Source organism: Portunus trituberculatus, chromosome 47 (assembly GCF_017591435.1).
Source record: "Portunus trituberculatus isolate SZX2019 chromosome 47, ASM1759143v1, whole genome shotgun sequence".
NCBI classification, from domain to species: Eukaryota; Metazoa; Arthropoda; class Malacostraca; order Decapoda; family Portunidae; genus Portunus; species Portunus trituberculatus.
The window spans coordinates 1,858,762-1,873,136 of record NC_059301.1 but is presented as its reverse complement, the minus strand read 5'-3'; the positions used below and the strand labels follow the sequence as shown (position 1 = coordinate 1,873,136).

Below are 14,375 nucleotides of genomic sequence, written 5' to 3'. Positions count from 1 at the left end.
CAAGTGAACCAGTGGTCATTTGAACCAGTGGTCATTTGAACCAGTAACCATCTGAACCAGTGTAAACTGAACCAGTACTACTTGAACCAGTACTATTTCAACCAGTGACCATCTGAACCAGTGGTCATCTGAACCAGTGCAACTTGAACCAGTGCAAACTGAACCAGTAGTACTACTTGAACCAGTACTAATTCAACCAGTGACCATCTGAACCAGTGGTCATCTGAACCAGTGCAACTTGAACCAGTGCAAACTGAACCAGTAGTACTTGAACCAGTACTATTTCAGCCAGTGACCGTGTAATACAATTTAACCCTTTTTCGAAGGCCGATGGTACTGTACTCCGTTGTGTAACCCTTTCATTACAGGTGTAACTCGTTTATGTTAGCATCCTCCCTGCACCAGCTTAAACCACGCATACTGAATTAAAACAACAAATTATCCTAGGCTTTGCATTGAATTAAAACAAGAAATAACCCTAGGCTTTGTACTGAATTAAAGCAAAAAATAACCCTAGGCTTTGTACTGAATTAAAGCAAAAAATAATCCTAGGCTTTGTATTGAATTAAAACAAGAAATAAGCCTAGGCTTTGTACTGAATTAAAACAAGAAATAACCCTAGGTTTGTACTTAATTAAAGCAGGAAATAATCCTAGGATTTGTACTGAATTTGTACTATTTCAGCCAGTGACCGTGTAATACAATTTAACCCTTTTTCGAAGGCCGATGGTACTGTGCTCCGTTGTGTAACCCTTTCATTACAGGTGTAACTCGTTTATGTTAGCATCCTCCCTGCACCAGCTTAAACCACGCGCTTATGCAAAGCCATTTTATTTTGAGCTGGTCCCAGTCCTGCGACACGTGGAGTCGGGATGCTGTCGCGGACCTTTTTTTTTTTTTAGTTTTATATTATATTTTTATTTATTTATTTTTTATTTTTTTTCTTTTTTTTTAGTTTTTTTTTCTTTTCCTAGCTTATAACAGTTTTTATATTTCCTTTTCTTGTTTTATTTATTTTTATTTATTACTTTTGTGAAATATTTTTCACTTTGTGTTTGTAAATGAAGTGTGACCATTTTAATGTAGGTTTCGAAGGAAATAAAAATACAGTTGAGTCACAACAAATTCTGCTGAACTCGCACATATTTTATGGAATAAAAAATACTCTGAATTGTAAGTAAACTAATTATATTCAGATCTTGAAGAAAAATAAAGTTGAAGAAATATAAATAAAATGCAGTACCAGCTTAAACCACGCATACTGAATTAAAACAACAAATTATCCTAGGCTTTGCATTGAATTAAAACAAGAAATAACCCTAGGCTTTGTACTGAATTAAAGCAAAAAATAACCCTAGGCTTTGTACTGAATTAAAGCAAAAAATAATCCTAGGCTTTGTATTGAATTAAAACAAGAAATAAGCCTAGGCTTTGTACTGAATTAAAACAAGAAATAACCCTAGGTTAGTACTTATTTAAAGTAACTTGTCGGCTTCTTCACCATAAGATCTAACTTTAACTGCTAGTCTGTTTGCTAAAAGTACATATGTATTTCTTGGCCTCTCAAGATTGACAGCTTGGGCATTTTGCATTGTTAGCCTATGAACTGCAATGTCTTTTCTGATACCATTCATGAAAGACCACATTGTTGGATGAGAGCACATAAAAAGTGACTTGAGCGAATTATGAAACCCTTCCGTGCAATCATACATTATATTTTTATTTATTTATTTTTTTTTTTTACTTTTTTATTTTAGTTTTTTTTTTTTCTAGCTTATAACAGTTTTTATATTTCCTTTTCTTGTTTTATTTATTTTTATTTATTACTTTTTGTGAAATATTTTTCACTTTGTGTTTGTAAATGAAGTGTGACCATTTTAATGTAGGTTTCCAAAGGAAATAAAAATACAGTTGAGTCACAACAAATTCTGCTGAACTCGCACATATTTTATGGAATAGAAAATACTCTGAATTGTGAGTAAACTAATTATATTCAGATCTTGAAGAAAAATAAAGTTGAAGAAATATAAATAAAATGCAGTATAACGTTTGGTTACTCTATGGTAACAAGGTAAGTACTGTATATAGTTGCACAGCACTAAATCTTATTTTCTACCCAACAACTTGCATGTGGGCAATTGCTCTCAAATATCGTAACTTGTCGGCTTCTTCACCATAAGATCTAACTTTAACTGCTAGTCTGTTTGCTAAAAGTACATATCTATTTCTTGGCCTCTCAAGATTGACAGCTTGGGCATTTTGCATTGTTAGCCTATGAACTGCAATGTCTTTTCTGATACCATTCATGAAAGGCCATATTGTTGGATGAGAGCACATAAAAAGTGACTTGAGCGAATTATTTTTTGCTTTAATTCAGTACAAAGCCTAGGGTTATTTTTTGCTTTAATTCAGTACAAAGCCTAGGGTTATTTCTTGTTTTAATTCAATGCAAAGCCTAGGATAATTTGTTGTTTTAATTCAGTATGCGTGGTTTAAGCTGGTGCAGGGAGGATGCTAACATAAACGAGTTACACCTGTAATGAAAGGGTTACACAACGGAGTACAGTACCATCGGCCTTCGAAAAAGGGTTAAATTGTATTACACGGTCACTGGCTGAAATAGTACTGGTTCAAGTACTACTGGTTCAGTTTGCACTGGTTCAAGTTGCACTGGTTCAGATGGTCACTGGTTGAATTAGTACTGGTTCAAGTACTACTGGTTCAGTTTGCACTGGTTCAAGTTGCACTGGTTCAGATGACCACTGGTTCAGATGGTCACTGGTTGAATTAGTACTGGTTCAAGTAGTAGTACTGGCTCAGTTTGCACTGGTTCAAGTAGCACTGGTTCAGATGACCACTGGTTCAGATGGTCACTGGTTGAAATAGTACTGGTTCAAGTAGTACTGGTTCAGTTTACACTGGTTCAGATGGTTACTGGTTCAAATGACCACTGGTTCAAATGACCACTGGTTCACTTGACCACTGGTTCAGTTGACCACTGGTTCAGTTGGCACTGGTGCATGTGGTACTGGTGCAAGTGGCACTGGTTCAGTTGACCGGCAACCCCTTAGTCAGTTTCCTTAGTCCAACAGGTGTTTGAATGTACTGCTGGTTTTCACACAATGGCATATGTTTTGATTCTGTCATACGTCTGGCAGCACTATTCAGTTTCATCTCTCTCTCCTTTTTTTTCTGTGTATACGATCCGAAACTTATTCATTATGGAGACAGAAGAACCTTATGGTCCCCTCCCCCCCTGTACATATGTCTAGGTCAGGCTCCAACTCCTGTTGTAGCTTTTCCTTGTGAATTGCTCAGAGACATCTTGTTGGCACGTGTGTGTGTGTGATGGATGAATTTCACAGGCTATCATTCACTAAGATGCACGCCAGTGGTCACTACCTAACAAGTAAGACAGGCAGGTGGAACCACCTTGGCAGGGACCGCCTGCCTCTTGAAGACCGTGTGCTCATGTGGGATGTACAATGTGAACAGTATGTCACCAAGCAGTGCCCACTTACACAACACATTAGGGACCTGTACCAGTTCTCTACAATGACAACTATTTCTAGAACAATTATTGCTGGAAGTTGCATGCAAAATAACACACGAGATTCTTAATGTGTTTAAGGATTAAAAGTAATGATTGTTAGATGTAACACAAGTGAGTTATGGTTGGAGATATATTTATCTCAGAAGAATCATGTGGACTACAGTTATGAGTGAGTTAATCTATCTTTTGGTATATTGTTTGATTTTTGTTGTTAGTATGTAAAAATTCTTTTGTGTACTGTCATACCTCGCCGAACATGAATTCGCCGAACACGAATCTCGTGTATACACGAATCAGTAAAATATACCATATTTCGCCGAGCACGACTTTGACACGCGATTGCACGATTTGGTCTCCATTTGAATCTCCTGCTGGTCCTGGTGGATGCACGCAACCACCCTCCCAAGCGTATTGGACTCGCCCCGGGGCTGGCGGTAGCACGCTGCCTCGCGCCACTCGCTCTCTCCTTGTCGTGCTGTTGTTGTGTTCAGACTGGTTCCCTTGCGCTCTCTTGATTTCATCTTAGCCATGACCAGTCAGAGGCCCATCACTTCGTATTTCAAGCCCTCTCCAACCAGCAAATATATGAACTAAATAAGGTACAGTAATACTCCGCTTAACGAACATTCGTCTAACGAATTTCCGGTTTAACGTACTATATAAAGTTAGACCAAAAAGTCCGCATAATGTACAACCACATCTGTTTTTGCAAATTTTCTGGGTTTGAATTTGCCGGATGAGAGACCAAATGCGGCAGCTTCGTTGTGATTATCTGGCTCCCCACCTGTCTCTAGCGCTTCTGGAACTGGATCCAAGATTCTTTAACAACCTCAGAGCAACCTCCTGCCGCGAAATGGCTTCCATGAACGCTTGGAGGGATGGTGACGAGGTTGCTCTGAGGTTGCTGGGAACACCACCTCTGGAGGTGGTGTTACTGTCTTATATATGCATATATGTTCACAAAACAACATTTCTATTAGCTTTTTACAAACCTTGCCCCCAAGAAAAGATTGTTTTGTAATGCATAAAGTTAAATCTTACATGGAATACCAAAAAATAAAGCAGAGATGATGAGATAAGCCACACCATGGTATTTCATTAGTAATTCACTATCACTCAGTGCCACAGAGTCGAGGTTATCCTCAGGGCATGAGCGTATATGAATACTATGATATGATATCCATTATAGCAGGCAATAGAGGAGTGAAAATATATTTAATATCGTGGTGAAAGACAACAAACAAGCTAAAAAGGTCACAAGAACAAGAAGCGACCAAGTCGCCGGAGTCTCTGCCGTCTGTGGCTGATCTTTATTTTTTGGTTTTGGTCGAATCCCACCACGTACAGCCTTAAAACACTTTGCCATTTGTCGAGTGGTTTAAAGTTACTTACATATCCCCATGATACCCAGGTTCTAGGTGGTTACACCCAAGATGAGCTTGGATGGTGATATGGGCCCTACCTAATATGGGGTACCACTATAAATAAAATTGCCTGCGCCACTAATGTGCAGAAGATGAACAGCGCTTCCCATACACTCTTCAAGTGTGCCTACATGTGCTATAGGCCTTACCGTAAAAAAAAAAAAAAAAAAAAAAAAAAAAAAGTATACAGTCCTCTCTGGTTTTGATAACTTTTAGCAACTTTGCATCATCAGCGAATAAATTCATATAACTGTTTACCCCAATGTGAATGTCGTTTACATAAACATGAAATATAATGGGTAATGTGAATGTCGTTTACATAAACTTGAAATATAATGGGGGCTAACACTGACCCTTGTGGCACCCCGCTAGTTACTTTACTCCAAGATGAGTATGTATTTCTGATCACAGTTCTCATCTCTCTATCCTTCAAATAATCTCTTGTCCATTCGAGCAAGGTTGCACGCAGTCCTCCTATATTCTCTAGTTTCCAAAGAAGTCTTCCGTGAGGGACTTTAACAAATGCCTTTTTAATGTCCAGGTATACTGTGTCTACCCATCCATCTCTGCTTTCAGTTCCTGCAATAACCCTGAAGTAGAAGCTTAATAAGTTTGATACACATGACCGCCCTGTCCTGAACCCAAATTGTCTGTTCGATATGACTTCTAGATATTTAACCCATTTTTATTTGAAAATTATTTCACATAACTTCCCTACGATACTTGTAAGTGACACTGGTCTGTAGTTTAGTGGTTCAGTTGCCTTTCCTCCTTTAAATATCGGTATTACGTTGGCTCTCTTCCAATCTAATGGAACTTTCCCTTCATTTATTGAACTTTTAATTATTTCCCAAATTGGTTCCAGTAATTGCTCTTTACATTCTTTTAACACCCAGCCTGATACACCATCTGGCCCCATTGCTTTCCTGACTTCCAACTTGTCCAGTAATCTTCCAATATCCTCTTTATGAACTGCAATTTCCTGTAATCCTAGGCAATTCAATGTCCTATTAGGTTCTGTGAAGTCATCTTCTTCAGTGAATACCGTTTTGAAGCTCTCATTCATTATTTCACACATTTCTTTCTCTGTTTGGTATGTCTTTCCTTCTTTAATTATTTTTCAATTGTTTCCTTATTCTTTGTTTTGCCATTTATAAACTTGTAGAAAAGTTTTGGTTCATCCTTGCTTTTATCCACTATATCCTTCTCAAACTTTCTTTCTTCCTCTCCTTACTCTAATATATTCATTTCTAGTATCTTTGTACTGCCGACTATTATAGTCATTTCCCTGCTTTAAAAGTTTCTTCCACGCTTTATCCTTTGCCTTTTTTGCTTGTAAGCATCTAGCATTGTACCATGTATGTATTTTTTCTGAACTCTATAAACAGGAACAAACTTTTTTACTCCTTCATTGTATTCCTGTAAGAATATGTCATATTTCTCTTGTACAGTCTTCCTGCACATAATATTACTCCACTCAATATCAGCAAAATAACTCCTTAGTTTTTCAAAATCTGCTCTTGCATAATTTAATCTCTCTCCTTTATAGTCCTCTCTGTATCTTATCTCATCTTCCTCCTGCATTTGCATCTCTAATGTCACATGATCACTTTTCCCCATTGGACTAAGGTATTGTATGATTGGAGGGGACTCCAGTTTTTTGTGAAGACTAGGTCAAGTAACGATGGTTCCTCTTCCCCCCTGTATCTTGTTGACTCTTCTACCCACTGGTCCATTGTATTAACCATAGTCATCTGTAACACTTTTTCACTCCACTGCCCAGCATTGTCCATTACTTCCATCTCTCCCCAGTTTATTTTTTTCCAGTTAAAGTCTTCAACTAAGAGTATTCTTCTATCTCTTCTTATCATGTTATCCAGATACTTTATCGTCTCTCTTTGCATATCTTTATGCTCTTCTGATCCCCATGTATTAGTCCTTGGTAGAACTATAATTTCTCTTCTTCAAATCTTCTATTCTGATTGTTACTCCCAATGCTTCCACTTTGTCCTCTCCATATTGCACATCCTCCACACAAATGTTATCACGAACCATTATTAGCACTCCTTCTCCCCCTTTATCCTTTCTGTCTCTCCTCCAGGTATTATATCCTTCCTCTTTAAAGTTGACATGTATCTCATTCTTCAGTTTCGTTTCAAATAATCCCGAACTTCCAATATACTTGATAACAAACCATCTATGTTAGTATAAGTCACTATTAATTTATTGCCTCCTCCACGACCTCCTTTTTTCCTTAAGTACCACTTCTTTAGTCTCATATCCAGAACCCTCCAGTAATTCTTCTTCTCTATCTCTGTCCTTTTCTTGTTTTTTTTCTTAGCCTCACTTCTTAGCACTTTCTCCTTTTCCCTTTCCTCTAAGTTCATATCTTTTTTTATCCATATTTCCTTGTGATCGACATCATCGGCTAACTTCCCTTTTCTAGCCATTATTTCTTCTACAGCTACTTGAGATCTCATTTTCACCTTCATTGGTCTCTTACCCCCTTCAGTGTACCTTCCCAGCCTAACCACTTCCTCCACCTCCTGGTCAAATTCTTGTGTGCTGTCTTGTACCCTTTTGATAACCGTTTTGGCTATTTCCCTTTCTTCACATTCTCTTGGGAATTTACTTGGATTTTTCTTTTCTCTCATTCCGTAGATCATGAAGCTTTTTTTCTTGTCCACTGCATCCTGCACTATACTTTCCTTTTCTTTGATAACTTTTGTGTTCTCCTGAATTTCTCTCTTTACCACTTCTGAAAATTTTACTTTTTCCTCCTCTTGTTCTTGTTTCCATTCATTTCTTAGTTCTTTCAATTTGTTTTCACCTAGACCACCTTCTATCCTGTCTGTAACCCCTTGCTGCACTTTATCCTGCAAGTTCTGGCATGTGGTTTTTAGAGTGTCATTTTGCTTCCTTATTTCTAAAATCTCCTCTTTTAATTCCTGGTTTATTCCACTGACCTTTTCACATTCAGTTATTCTCAATTTCAAGGCTGTGTTTTCTGATACCAGTCGGTCATGTTTGTCCATGAGACTGGACATCGCCTCCTTCAAATATCTTAATTCTCTCTCTACATTTACAAGTCTCCTCGTATTTCCTCGTTCATCTCGGAAACCCGAGAAATCCTTATCCATAGTATCTTCAGTCAGTTTTCTTAAACCAATAGGTGTTTCTATATAAGGTTGATTTTCGGCCGGCGTATGTTTTGGTTCCTCCATGCGTCTGGCAGCACTACTTGGTTCCATATCTCTCCCTTTATCTATTCTTTGGCTATACGTAATCTAACACTTATTTCATTTGGAGACAGGAGAACATTATGGCCCTCCCTCCCCCTGTACATACGTCTAGGCCTGGGTCCAGTCCTTTTGTAGCACTCTGTGAGCAGCTAAGACACATCCGTCCTCGACAATGGCTCCCGCATGTGTGTGTGTGTGTGTTGAAGTTGAGGTACATCCACATGGTCAAACAGTGTTCGACAGACAAACATTGTTCGCAAATAACGATGGGAAGCAGAAAGGCTCGATGATGACGTCAGAAGCATGCACCAAGAGGTGTACTGGACACTGTTTGTGTCTGTAACATTGGAACTTCAGACACTGTCTGTGAGATGAAGCTGCAAGGAACATGAAAGGTAGATCAATGTTGTCTCAACGTGCTTTAGGTGAAATGCTTTCTCTCACACAGGTGTCCTGCTTCATTATAAAAGGTTTTACCTTCTCCAATAAGTTCTAGAAGGTATTTGGGTCCATATGCATGTAGTCTGTGAAGTCTGATTCATATCCAATTCACAATTCATGTAATATGGTTGCATGGCTTCCCCTTTCACTTCATTTATACAACCAGTCCTTTACACCGTTCCTTTCTTGGCACCTCCTTGTCCTCACACAGGTCAGCAATTATCATGCTGAGTAGTGCAATTTTCTTTCTTTTTTTTTCTTGTGCACTATGGTAGTTATGCACAAGACATTAGCAACAACCACCTGTTGCCCAAGTCCACACACTGACTTGAATAATTGTGTGTTACCAGCAGACGTCATCTTTGAATAATGTCTGCTGGTCTTTGCCTTGTGAGCAGAGTCAAAACAATGGTATACAACCCCATCTGGTACTGCTGTTTGTTGTTAGATCTACTTCTATCGTTTCAATGCTTATGACGTTATCCTGCTTCTCCTATGATATTGTAACAATATTTGTCTGGCAGACATTGTTCGAACATGATGAAGCACCTTTAGAAGCATGTAAACATCAATGAGTCATGCTACTACATAACCATGAAGTCTGTTCTTCTGAGTGTGACTTCAATAAGTGGATGAAGTGTCTTCAGTCTAGCCTGAATGGTTTGAAAAATCTACTAAAACATTTTTGTTCCTTCCCTGTAAGAATCTGTTAAGGGAAATATATGTGAAAACTTCCTGTATTAACTTAAGAAGTAGAGCTCAATACAACACAAGCCTTACTTATGTGCCTCATCATACTCCTCCTCTTTCTTCTGGCGCTGCTCTTGAAGCCGTTCGTAGAGGGAGCGGGGATCGTGGGGAGGTTCTTCAGGTGGTTCCACTGGGTCATCCTCAGTTCTATTCTTCTCCCACTCCTCCTGACGAGCACGACGACGTTCTGCCACCTCCTTCTCAGTTATGAATCCACTGCTCATCTTCACCTATAAACAATGATAACTATGTAAATTATTCACTTTATTTATGCATATTCACTTGGAATAAAATTTGCATTAAAATACAAACAAAGGAAGCAGTAATACATTCACTGAACTTCATTAATCCATTTAGCACTGTTATGTATGCAAACACGTGATAGGGGATCCATTAGGATAAACCGTCACGTATGGGTGTACATGAAACTATCTATGCAGGCAGTATAATGTTTCATGTTTTATTTAGGAAGTGGTACTATGTACTGGAAATAACATGAAACTCAAGCAAATCAGTGACTGCAGCTGCAGTCAGTCATTAATGGTATAATACTCCTTTCTATGTAAGCCAGGCAGGCAGTGACTCAGTGCCTGCCTGGCTTCCATAGGAAGGAGGATTATACCACTTTTGTTTCTATCCTAGCTAGTATCTTGGATTCACTACTCACCACACTGTTAAGTTCCCAATCTGGCTCTGAGTATATAGTAATGATAGCTCAGAAAGTCTCATCAGTACACTATAACATTTTGTATAAATGTGAAAGTATGTACCAAAATAAACTATTATAATGAAGGGGTACGGAGTGTACTGGGGTCAGTGAGCACAAGTGGTATATGAGCCCAGGCTGGAAAAACACAAACAGTGCTGAAGGGGTTAATATTAATGGAAAAAGTGTGCATAGCATCTTCAAAGTATGTGAGCAGTGTAACAATTCATCATTCTTTTAGGATCTCTTATGGCTATAAATCAAGCATCAGCACTTTGGTCTATGGGAATGCTGTGATGATGAGCTTTCCAACACCTGAATCTCATGCCCAGAATCATGCCAAGTCTGTTCTTCAACTTGCCAAACACTCCTTCATAAATAGAAAATGTCAAAATCTTTCAAACTCTAACTCCTTTGTGACTTCTGGCATCTCCAATACTTTACTTCTTCATCTTTCCCTCCTTTATTTCATCCTGGTGGCACCACTGCCATCTCATCTTTCTCTAAAGCTGAACTCTTCACTCAAACCTTTGCTAACAACTCCACCATGGATAATTCTGGGCTTGTCTTTCCTTCTCCTCCCTCTGAATATTTCATGCCTTCAATCAAAGTTCTTCATAATGATGTTTTCCATGCCCTCCCTGGCCTAAACCCTCAGAAGGGTTATGGAGCTGATAGGGTAATTCCTATTTTTCTCAAAAACTGTGCTTCCATGCTTGCACCTTGCCTGGCCAAACTATTTCAACTATGTCTATCGACTTCTACCTTTCCTTCTTGCTGGAAGTTTGCCAACATTCAGCCTGTTCCTAAAACAGGTGACCGTTCTAATCCCTCAAACTACTGTCCTATAGCTTTAATCTCTTGCTTGTCTAAGTTTATTTAATCTATCCTCATTAGGAAGATTCTCAAACATCTGTCACTTCACAATCTTCTATCTGATTGCCAGTATGGCTTCCGTCAAAGTCACTTTACTGGTGATCTTCTGCTGCTCCTTACTGAGTCTTGGTCATCTTCTTTCAGAGATTTTGGTGAAACTTTTGCTGTTGCATTAGACATATCAGAAGCTTTTCATAGAGTCTGGCACAAAGCTTTGATTTCAAAACTGCCCTTCTACAGTTTCTATCCTTCTCTCTGCAACTTTATCTCAAGTTTCCTTTCTGACTATCCTATTGTAACCATGTTAGACAGCTACTGTTCTTCTAATATTAACAGTAGTGTTCCTCAGGGTTCTGTGTTGTCACCCACTCTCTTTCTATTATTCAATAATGATCTTAACCAAACTTCTTGCCCTATCCACTCCTATGCTGATGACACCACCCTACATCTTTCCACATCCTTTCAGACAACCAACCCTTCAGAAAGTCAACTGATCACGCAGGGACACAACAGAACGCCTGAATTCTGATCTTTCTAAGGTTTCTGACTGGGGCAGAGAAAACTTAAATAGTGTTCAATGGCCCAAAAACTCAAATTCCTCCATCTATCAACTTGACACAACCATCCAGACAACTATATCCTCTTCTTCAATGACACTCAACTGTCTCCCTCTTCCACACTGAATATCCTCGGTCTGTCGTTTACTCATAATTTTTAACTGGAAACTTCACATATCATCTCTTGCTAGAACAGCTTCTATGAAGTTAGGCCTTCTGTGGCGTCTCTGCCAGTTTTTTTTCGCCCCTCCAACTGCTAACTCTTTACAAGGGCCTTATCTGTCCTTTTATGGAGTACTCTTTGCATGTTTGGGGGGGGTGTCCACCCACACAGTTTTATTAGTCATCTCATCAACTCCCCTCTTCAGCCTCTTTCTCGCTGCCAAATGTTGCATCTCTTTCTTTCTATCTTTTATCGCTATTTTCATGATAACTGCTCTAGTGATCTTCATGCCTCCCCTCCTCTTGTAGCCTCACTGTGCAAAGCTTTCTTCTTCTTCTCATCCCTTTTCTGTCCAATTTCCTTATACAAGAGTTAACCAGTAGCTATTATCAATCATTCATACCTTTCTCTGGTAAACTCTGGAATTCCCTGCCTGCTTTTGTATTTCCATCTTCCTACGACTTGGCTTCTTTTAAGAGGGAGGTTTCAAGACATTTGTCCCTGTCTTTTGGCTAATTCCTTTCCAATCTTTAAGAGAACTTGCAGTTAAAGTGGGTTTTTTTTTTTTTTTGTTGCCCTTGGCAAGTTTCCATCTTGCTTAAAAGAAAAAAAATATAGGTATATATACATATATAAACTGCAACTCTAATAAACTGTATATTATTATAATTATCAACTAGAGTAGGTAGGATTCATCACCCTCCTTAAAAGTATATTCTTAAGCTAAAATACATTAAAAGCCAGAAAATGTATAATGTCTTTTTCTTCTCTCCCCCTATTGTGGCACTGAAGCATGCCAGTGAAGATGTTTGTTTGTATGTGCATGTCACAAATGTTGCAAAGTGTAAAATTTATCATGGTTCTTTTAGTTTGAAAATGAAGCCACTGGCCAATCAAAAACACAAATTAATTTAGCCAATCATAGCATTCTCTTTCATCCTGCAGAGTGAGAAACAACTTAATTTGAGATATTTGAATTTTGTCTGTCAGTGGCAAGTGTCACCTCGAGATTGTTTCTAGTGCATCACCAGATTTTAAAAAGAACATTCATATAAATTTCTTAACCTTTCCAGTCACGTTAGTTTGGTTTGATAAGTTCAGTTAGGCTGGGTTACGTTACTTTAGTTAGGACAGATTAGTTCAGTTATATTTAGATAGGTTGAATTAAAATAATTTGGTTATGTTGGTAAGTTCTGGCAAGTAATCCCTGAAGGAACACTGTGATTGTTACTGCCATGATGATCACACTTATCTATGAAGATGAAACTATCTTCTGGGTAGATTTTGGACGTTTGTATTAATCTGCTTTCCACTTTATACTGCAAAACAGTACTTTCTGATGGGATGGCGATGTGGAGGGAGGAAGGGGCAAAATTAAAAGGTAATGATTTGCGCCAAACACGTGCAGATTAATTCAAAACAGGCCAAAAGCATGGTTTCATCTGGAATTAAGAGACTGGTGCAAGAGTAAAACATTTCCTTTTACCGGCATGGTTATTTTTAATAATCCCCTGTAATATCTCATTTACAGTATGACCTCACAAAGCTCAATTTTTTCTCATTTCGGTTATGTATATAGCTTCAATATCGTCTGAAATCCTTAATTCTCTAAGATGTATCCAGACCCCAATGGTTTAGCTCACTTTTTACCACTCCACTTTACAAATAAGTATAATGAGTGGGACCTTCCACACAGTGACCATGTGCCTCCACAGCTGTAAGTCAAGACTACTTGCTCCCGTCTTGTTCTCATTTTCACGCGCCGTCACTAAAATCTACCCTCATTATCAGGTGCAGCAACATTCAACTTACTAGAATATGCTTCGTCCCTTATCACAAGCTGTAGTAATGTCACCTTGCTACCAAAGTGAATGAACACACACACACACACGCACACAAAAGACACGAGAAACTGAGGAGTCGCTACGCCGCCACCTCCATTTGTTTACTTCTACTTCTACTCCACCAGTGTTCGACTGTTCATGGGATATGTCTTGGCTTCGGCTCCACTGTTTTCGTTCTTTTTTTTTTCATTCTGTATTATATATTATGTTGTTTTATCCTTCCACTTTCACTTTCACTGCTCTAGTTTATTTGTGGCTGCGTTTGTATTTTTTCCAGTCCAGAGAGTTCTTATAAGTTTCTTTTTTTTTTATTTCTATTTCTTGTTGATTTAGTTAATCAAAATTAGGTAAGTATGTTTTTTTTTTAGTTTTTCTTTATTATTTATATCTCTCTTGATATTAATGTTAGTCAACGCCATTCAACGAAAATATATCAATGTGCCGTTGTAATGGCAACAGGTGTGGAAAAAAAGTACCACTATAGCAAAATCATATTGTTCATACCAGCAGAGGCGTCAACTTGTTTTCCTGCAGGCTGAGTATTGCCTCGCATTTAAGCTGGAAACAAGCGTATAACCAGAATGCAACCAAGCTGTCGTGTTCACCGATGCAGGTGTTATAGCACCTAATGGTAATGTGTTACAAGGAATAATTTTTTTTCTGTAATTCAATTGTGAAACACCTAATAAATTACAAACAATCGTGTTGATAAACTAATGAGGAGTCAATTGCCGGAAGGGCAGAAATGCGTATCAATAAGTATTTTCATTCATCAACGTGAGATGGGTCCGAAAGTAAAACTTTACCGGGTGGTGTATG

The 14,375-nt window shown here is 38.4% G+C and overlaps 1 protein-coding gene across 3 annotated transcripts in view; it reads right to left on the bottom strand.

Moving 5' to 3' along the window:
- LOC123520856 (PSME3-interacting protein-like) overlaps nucleotides 1–13,689 on the bottom strand; it is a 60,832-nt gene extending 47,143 nt beyond the window's left edge. Inside the window, exons 1-2 of one of the 3 annotated variants that reach the window (XM_045283497.1) lie at nucleotides 13,525–13,689; nucleotides 9,441–9,640 (exon numbers count right to left, since the gene is read on the bottom strand). In XM_045283497.1, coding sequence (XP_045139432.1) covers nucleotides 9,441–9,634 — 194 coding nt within the window. In that variant the 5' untranslated portion in view covers nucleotides 9,635–9,640; nucleotides 13,525–13,689. Of the gene's footprint in view, nucleotides 1–9,440; nucleotides 9,641–13,355; nucleotides 13,497–13,524 lie in introns of those variants that run through there. The other 2 variants (XM_045283499.1, XM_045283498.1) reach the window with 2 other exon arrangements.
- Between the last annotated feature and the right edge of the window lie 686 nt (nucleotides 13,690–14,375).